Source organism: Poromitra crassiceps (assembly GCF_964638095.1).
Source record: "Poromitra crassiceps genome assembly, contig: HAP1_SCAFFOLD_1384, whole genome shotgun sequence".
Lineage (NCBI taxonomy): Eukaryota > Metazoa > Chordata > Actinopteri > Beryciformes > Melamphaidae > Poromitra > Poromitra crassiceps.
In genome coordinates, this window is record NW_028151027.1 from 25,001 (window position 1) to 32,746 (window position 7,746).

Here is a 7,746-nt window from a genome sequence, read left to right on the forward strand (position 1 = left end):
CTGCTGTGGGTGGAGAAACTGCTCTCTCTCCTGCTGCTGTGGGTGGAGAAACTGCTCTCTCTCCTGCTACTGTGGGTGGAGAAACTGCTCTCTCTCCTGCTGCTGTGGGCGGAGAAACTGCTCTCTCTCCTGCTACTGTGGGTGGAGAAACTGGTGTCTATCCTGCTCCTGTGGGTGGAGCAACTGGTGTCTCTCCTGCTCCTGTGGGTGGAGAAACCGCTCTCTCTCCTCTTCTACGATGGATGTCTTGTTGAAGTTGTTGAATGTTGTGTTTAAAACCAGTCTAACTAGACAGCTCAGGTATGTAAACCTCCTGTCTGTCACAAAGCACAGCCTGTGGCCATACTGAGCTTTTTGTCTTTTGTGTCTCAGAGCCATCACCTGAGACACAATGTGTGATATTAAGGATGGGTAATATTATCAGTCCATACACAGTAGTCAGATATATACTGTATAAAACAATGAGTGGTGATTCTGTGTTCTGTTAAAAATCAAGAAGCCCTGGCTGAATGGAGACGAATAGTTATGTTCTGCTTGTATGTGAATATTATTCTGTTACACTATTCTGCAGTCTTGTCTCTTATTTTACTGCAAAGGCCTGTAACAAAGACTAAGCTGAACTGAGCTGGCGTATTGTCTTAGTGGCTGAAAGATGATATGAAATGTTTTGTGTTATATCCGCGTGCCAACCGCCTTTCTCTCAGCTGTTTACATGTTAGATCCCAATCTGTTCACTTTCTCAGTCTGCTCTCTGTGTTCAGTGGATCTCTGATTGGCCTCTCTCACACAGGAAGTCAGTCTGCTCTCTGTGTTCAGTGGATCTCTGTTTGGCCTCTCTCACACAGGAAGTCAGTCTGCTCTCTGTGTTCAGAGGATCTCTGATTGATCTCTCACACAGGAAGTCAGTCTGCTCTCTGTGTTCAGTGGATCTCTGTTTGATCTCTCACACAGGAAGTCAGTCTGCTCTCTGTGTTCAGAGGATCTCTGATTGATCTCTCACACAGGAAGTCAGTCTGCTCTCTGTGTTCAGAGGATCTGTGTTTGGCCTCTCACACAGGAAGTCAGTCTGCTCTCTGTGTTCAGTGGATCTCTGTTTGATCTCTCACACAGGAAGTCAGTCTGCTCTCTGTGTTCAGAGGATCTCTGATTGATCTCTCACACAGGAAGTCAGTCTGCTCTCTGTGTTCAGTGGATCTCTGTTTGATCTCTCACACAGGAAGTCAGTCTGCTCTCTGTGTTCAGTGGATCTCTGTTTGATCTCTCACACAGGAAGTCAGTCTGCTCTCTGTGTTCAGAGGATCTCTGTTTGGCCTCTCACACAGGAAGTCAGTCTGCTCTCTGTGTTCAGTGGATCTCTGTTTGATCTCTCTCACACAGGAAGTCAGTCTGCTCTCTGTGTTCAGTGGATCTCTGTTTGGCCTCTCACACAGGAAGTCAGTCTGCTCTCTGTGTTCAGTGGATCTCTGTTTGATCTCTCACACAGGAAGTCAGTCTGCTCTCTGTGTTCAGAGGATCTCTGTTTGGCCTCTCACACAGGAAGTCAGTCTGCTCTCTGTGTTCAGAGGATCTCTGTTTGATCTCTCACACAGGAAGTCAGTCTGCTCTCTGTGTTCAGTGGATCTCTGATTGGCCTCTCACACAGGAAGTCAGTCTGCTCTCTGTGTTCAGTGGATCTCTGATTGGCCTCTCACACAGGAAGTCAGTCTGCTCTCTGTGTTCAGAGGATCTCTGATTGGCCTCTCACACAGGAAGCCACCATTCATTCACACATTCTTATCTTCCTAAAGCCCAGATGAAAGACTGTTGTTTGAGTCCCACGGTGGCTCCGCCCGCTCGTTTCGCTCAGGACTCTTATTGTGTTTTGCACAAAGCTTGAATCAGAAGCGGCTTCGCTTCCTGCATCACTTCCTGTTCCAGACGAGAGCTGTATTTTGATTGGTTGCTGATGTGTTTTATACTCGCTGGTCGCAGCTCAGCCTCTTGCCACGCACACAAGCCCTTTTGTTTCGGGCCGCATGAGAAACATAAATCTGAAGTAAATTTATTTTTTAGCTTTTAGTGTTTTCTTCTGCCTCTATGAGGTCACAATACAATACACATTATTCTCTACTGCTTCTCTGATTGGCTGATCATTCCCTATCTCTCTGTTTTGGTCAGAAACAATAGTCAGCAATAATACTGTAGTTGCTAGTGGCAGCACTTTCCTTTCTCAAGATGTGTGTGTGTGTGTGTGTGTGTGTGTGTGTGTGTGTGTGTGTGCGTGCGCGTGCGTGCGTGCGTGTGTGTGTGCTGAGAGAAGAAGAGAACATCCACTTTGCTTTACCTCACATTTCACATATGATTCTTTCTTTCCCAAGTGAGATATCTGGGGAGAAAGCAACAATCATAGATGTTGAAAAATGATAGATTGAACCCTGGCTGAGTGTCTATATCTCCCACTGTGTGAATGTCTGTTTGACGTTATTGAACCATAAACTTCCCCACCCCAGTCAGAGAGAAATATACCATCCCACTGCTGGCCTGACAATAGTGTGTTTCCCACTGGATTGAGGTTATCTGGCGGCTAAGAGGTGGATACGCTTAGCTAGCTAAAACCATAGCAACAGAAAACGGTGTGTGCGAGGCTGAAGAAGCAGCTCTGTTGAAATGCGTCCTCAGAGGGCCTGTCTCATGTTGTTGTCTGTCAAAACACGTGTATGTGTGGGGAGACGCTGCACCAGTTGGAAAAACGGTTCCTTCTATTTTTCTATCATTCTTTCATTATACGCAGACATGTGCACAGTATGTTCAGAGCCAATGGGCTTATAAAAACATCTCACAAACACAAACAAATGAAATCAAGATGACTAGGGCTGCAGCAAATTATTATTTTAATTACCGATTATCAATTTATCCATTGTTTATTTTTTATTTTTTAGTTGATTAATTGTGATGAAATGACAAGAGAAATAAAATTACCGTAAATTCCGGACTATAAGGCGCACTGGTGTATAAGCCGCACCTTCAAAGTTGACTATTTTTTTCTTATATAAGCCGCACCGGACTATAAGCCGCGGGTGTTTTAATGTTTTTTTTTTTTTTTTTTTTACAGTGCACACAGTGTCCGCGATGTGGTGAAAAGAGGGCAAGAGAGGAAATTAAAACAGAAGTGGATTTATAGTTAGAAAGAGTGCTAAAGAAGAGAGAATTCCGTTTTTTATTTTTTTATTTTAGTTACTCACAGTACTATTGACCAGTCCAACTCAAAAGATATTCGGCAGTTTCACTTTGAGCTCTTGTTCCGCCGCTGTCCATCAATGGTTATGACGAGTCTCGCTGGGTACAGTACGCCAAAGCGATATCCATTGACTTTAACCTTTTCGATGATGCTGTTGTATGTTGCGCGTTTCTGTTGCACCAACGCGGAGAGGTCCTGCCGGACGAAAAAGCGCCTACCCTCCCAGGTGAGGGGCTTCTTCCCCGCAGCCTGGAGGATGAGTTGACGGTCGGGCCAGCGGAGTAGGCAGATGAAGATGGCCCTCGGTGGCAGGCCGGGGTCTGGACGTGGCCGAGGCGCCCGGTGTGCCCTGTCCACCTCTGGTGGTTTCTCGCCTTCCTTCAGGTCCAGGATGTAACACAGGATTTTGCCACGAAAGCGTCCATGTCACCAATCTCAGCTCCCTCTTTTACATTGATCAGGCGAATGTTATTTCTTTTACTCCTGCTGATTAAGTCATCAACCTGCGTGTGCAGGGTTTCGATTTGTTTTTGCATTTTATCCACTTTCGGACTCACTGTGTTGTTTTTGTCCTCCAGTGCGCTGATGCGCTTTTCCGCATTAGAAACTCTGTTCACGCCACGGTTGCCTTATTTTCTTTAGTGATTGAGTGGATGGACTTCTGCACGTTTTCAAACTTGTTTTCAAGCTGCTCAAACCTCTGAGCGATGTCGGACTTAATCGATAGTGTTTCACGGAGTAAAAGTTTAGCCCAAGCCGTGTATCTCCAGCCTCCAGCAGGTGAGTCATTTCCTCATTCATGGCGGTGATTGCTTCGTCTTTTTCTTTCTGCTTACCTGTGTTGTGTTATGTTATGTTATGTTATGTTGTTAAAAGAGGGCAAGAGATGAAATTAAAACAGAAGTGGATTTATAGTTAGAAAGAGTGCTAAAAAAGAGAGATTTTTTTTTTTTTTTTTTGAAAAAATCCATAGATAAGCGGCACCGTTATATAAGCCGCAGGGGCCAAAAAAGGCCAAAAAACGGGAAAAAAGCCGCGGCTTATAGTCCGGAATTTACGGTAAGTGTGCTAGCCGGAGGGTAGGGTTGTCACATACTAGAATTTCTAACTTTGATACGATACCCTCAAAAATATTGATACTCGATGCCATTTTTGATACCATGAGGTGAGGAAATGACAACACATCAAGAGACAAAAAATAAAGGAAGACAGATAGAACATGCACGCTTCTCCATAATAGGCCTGATAAAACTCATGAACAACTTTCACCTAAGTTACACAGCAGATTAGCCCTGCTTTAGTCATCAGCCTATCAGAACACAGCAGAGTAGCCCTGCTCTAGTCATCAGCCTATCAGAACACAGCAGAGTAGCCCTGCTCTAGTCATCAGCCTATCAGAACACTTTGAGCTTGTTTGACGCAACAATAGAGAGCCGCAGTAACGAGTCCGGAAATCATCGATGCTAACAGCCCTGGTTCTTCACAGTTTTCGCCTATGGGAGTTTTGAATGGTTTTTTGGCGCGATGCTTCTAATAATCTCTCTGGGCAACGCTGGCTTAATCAAACGCGAACCAGTGTTTAGTAATATCATCTTCACTCACACAGGAGGACCACTTTTATGAGTTTTGAAGCTTTTACTTGCCGTTAAAAGGACGGCTAGCTAGCAAACGGCTAAATGAGACTACACTGTTGAGTCGATGGGGATATATACGTCAATAACGTCACCACTTCAAAGGGCGAACACGGAAATTCTCTTTCCCTCACCTCAAGGTTCAAGGTTCAAGGTTCAAGGTTTTTATTAGTCACATGCAGCATCACAGACATGTCAAGAGCAGTGAAAATTAAGGCCGCGGCCGCTCCCATATTGTGCAGACAGGATAAAAAGACAAACACGAAAAACATAGCTAAAAAGTCTGATAAGCGCTACGAGCACATAATCAAAAGTACGGTCAAAAATACACAACAGTGAACATGGTGCACTGCATAAGGCAAAGAGAAAAAAAGAAAAGAAAACAGTAAGCAAGATAAAAAACGCCAGTGAACACAGTGCACTGGGTACCAACTTATGAATCAGGTCCCTTTATGAATCAAGGGCCCTGATGGCCTGAGGGAAGAAGCTGTTCCTCAACCTCTCGGTCCTCGCCGCTAGGTGTTTCAGTCTCCTCCCAGAGCGCAACCTCTGAAACAAGTGGTGGCCTGGGTGAGAGCTGTCCTTCATTATTTTCGTCGCCTTGGATCTGCAGCGTTTGCTGTAGATGTCCTCCAGGCGGGGCAAGCCGGCACCTGGTTCAGCCGTGACGTGGAAGCCTATGCGACAGTGTGTAGTTCTGGATTAGCTTAGCTCGAGCATTTTACTTCTAGGGCTCGCATTTACGCTACAAAACTCATGAAAGTGGTCCTCATGTGTGAAGATTATCCGACGGAACTCTGGTTCGCGTTTGATTAATCTTGCGTTGCCCAGAGACCTTATTTGAAGCATCGCGGCAAAAACCCATTCAAAAATCCCATAGACAGAAACAGTGTAGAACCAGGAAGTTCGGGACTTCCGCATTCTGCCTACAAAAATACGTCATCCCTGCGGCTCTTTATGAGAGAGAGGGAAAAATCAGTAGTATGTTTAATTTTTCATTAAGTATCAATAATTATAATATCGATACTATTACTATTGATACCTGTTGCAAATGAGTATTGTATCCGTTTAAAAAAAAATCATATTGATACTTATTGATAATTTTGACAACCCTATGGGAGCGTTTTTTGTTTTTGTGTGTGAGCTTGTTATTGTGGGTTTAATGTGTCTCCTCTCTCTCTCTGCCAGGATCTTATGAAGAGTACGGCGGCAGCGGCAGACCGGCCGGTATGAACGGTACCGGGCCCGCTAAGCTGGTGGACCCGCTGGAGGACCCGGTGCCCGAGTGGGCACCTACGAAGACTTCAACACCATCGACTGGGTCCGAGAGAAGAGCAAGGACCGAGACAGACACAGAGAGGTGAGCAGGGAGGCCTCCTGTGTTTGGGCCAAGATGGGCAGCGCTATTAAAAGTTTGGCTAAGTCATAATTATTTAGCACAAATCACCGTTTACCTTGCCGTCACACCTATAATCAAGCCTTCTCGGGTACGAAAGCTATAATCAGCACGGCCGTGTAGATCTGAAAATGCAGATTAAAATGCTTTTTGTACACAAGGAAATTGCAGGTATTACTCTACTCTAGCAAACTCCAATTTGTGGACACCATTTGGCAAACAACCCGCATTTAACTGGTGATGAAAGATATTGACAAAAAAAGAATCTAATGGCGATTATTAGACAGGTTATTGCAACTGCATTATTTCATGGATCAAAGATTACCTGCAGCTGTAAAATACCTCCCTCTCTCACTCACTCACTCACTCACTCACTCACTCACTCACTCACTGACTCTCTCTCTCACTCTCTCTCACTCACTCACTCACTGACTCTCACTCTCTCTCTCTCACTCACTCACTCACTCACTCACTGACTCTCTCTCTCTCCCTCTCTCTCTCTCACTCTCTCTCACTCACTCACTCACTGACTCTCTATCTCTCACTCTCTCTCACTCACTCTCTCTCACTCACTCACTCACTCACTGACTCTCTCTCTCTCCCTCTCTCTCACTCTCACTCACTCACTCACTCACTGACTCTCTATCTCTCACTCTCTCTCTCTCACTCACTCTCTCTCACTCACTCACTCACTCACTGACTCTCTCTCCCTCTCTCTCTCACTCTCTCTCACTCACTCACTCACTCACTGACTCTCGCTCACTCACTCACTCTCTCTCACTCACTCACTCACTCACTCACTCACTGACTCTCTCTCTCTCTCTCTCTCACTCTCTCTCACTCACTCACTCACTGACTCTCACTCTCTCTCACTCACTCACTCACTGACTCTCTCTCTCTCTCTCCCTCTCTCTCTCTCACTCTCTCTCACTCACTCACTCACTGACTCTCTATCTCTCACTCTCTCTCTCTCACTCACTCTCTCTCACTCACTCACTCACTCACTGACTCTCTATCTCTCACTCTCTCTCTCACTCACTCTCTCTCACTCACTCACTCTCTCACTCACTCACTCACTCACTGACTCTCTCTCTCTCCCTCTCTCTCTCTCACTCTCTCTCACTCACTCACTCACTCACTGACTCTCTCTCACTCTCTCTCTCACTCGCTCACTGACTCACTCTCTGTCTCTCAAGAAATGAATTGCAGCCTCAGCGATTTGGAAATTGCATAATTGTATATTGTGATTTTGAAATGGTTCAGCTCTTCTTCATTTGTGACTGTTATTTATGCACTGTGGGCAGCTGCACTGCAGTTTGGGTTTCAGTGCCTTGGTGCATGCTGCCTTGACGGTAGTAGTTAGAGGTGCTCCGATCGATCGGCACTTGATCGGAATCGGCCGATTTGGCAGTGTTGGAATGAAACCTCATTGCGTCCGGTTGACTTAAACCAATTGCTCAGAGGAGGGAGGCCACAGGTGCGGGCTGTGACATAGAGCTGAA

General features: G+C 45.6%; 1 protein-coding gene across 1 annotated transcript in view; it reads left to right on the forward strand.

The window, feature by feature from the left end:
* LOC310771854 (uncharacterized protein) overlaps window positions 1-6,208 on the forward strand; it is a gene marked incomplete at its 3' end in the record, with an annotated part of 18,558 nt that extends 12,350 nt beyond the window's left edge. Inside the window, exon 3 of the mRNA XM_083664362.1 lies at window positions 6,037-6,208. Within this exon, the coding sequence (XP_083520488.1) occupies window positions 6,037-6,208 (172 nt within the window). The remainder of the gene's footprint in view (window positions 1-6,036) is intronic.
* Window positions 6,209-7,746: the final 1,538 nt, after the last annotated feature.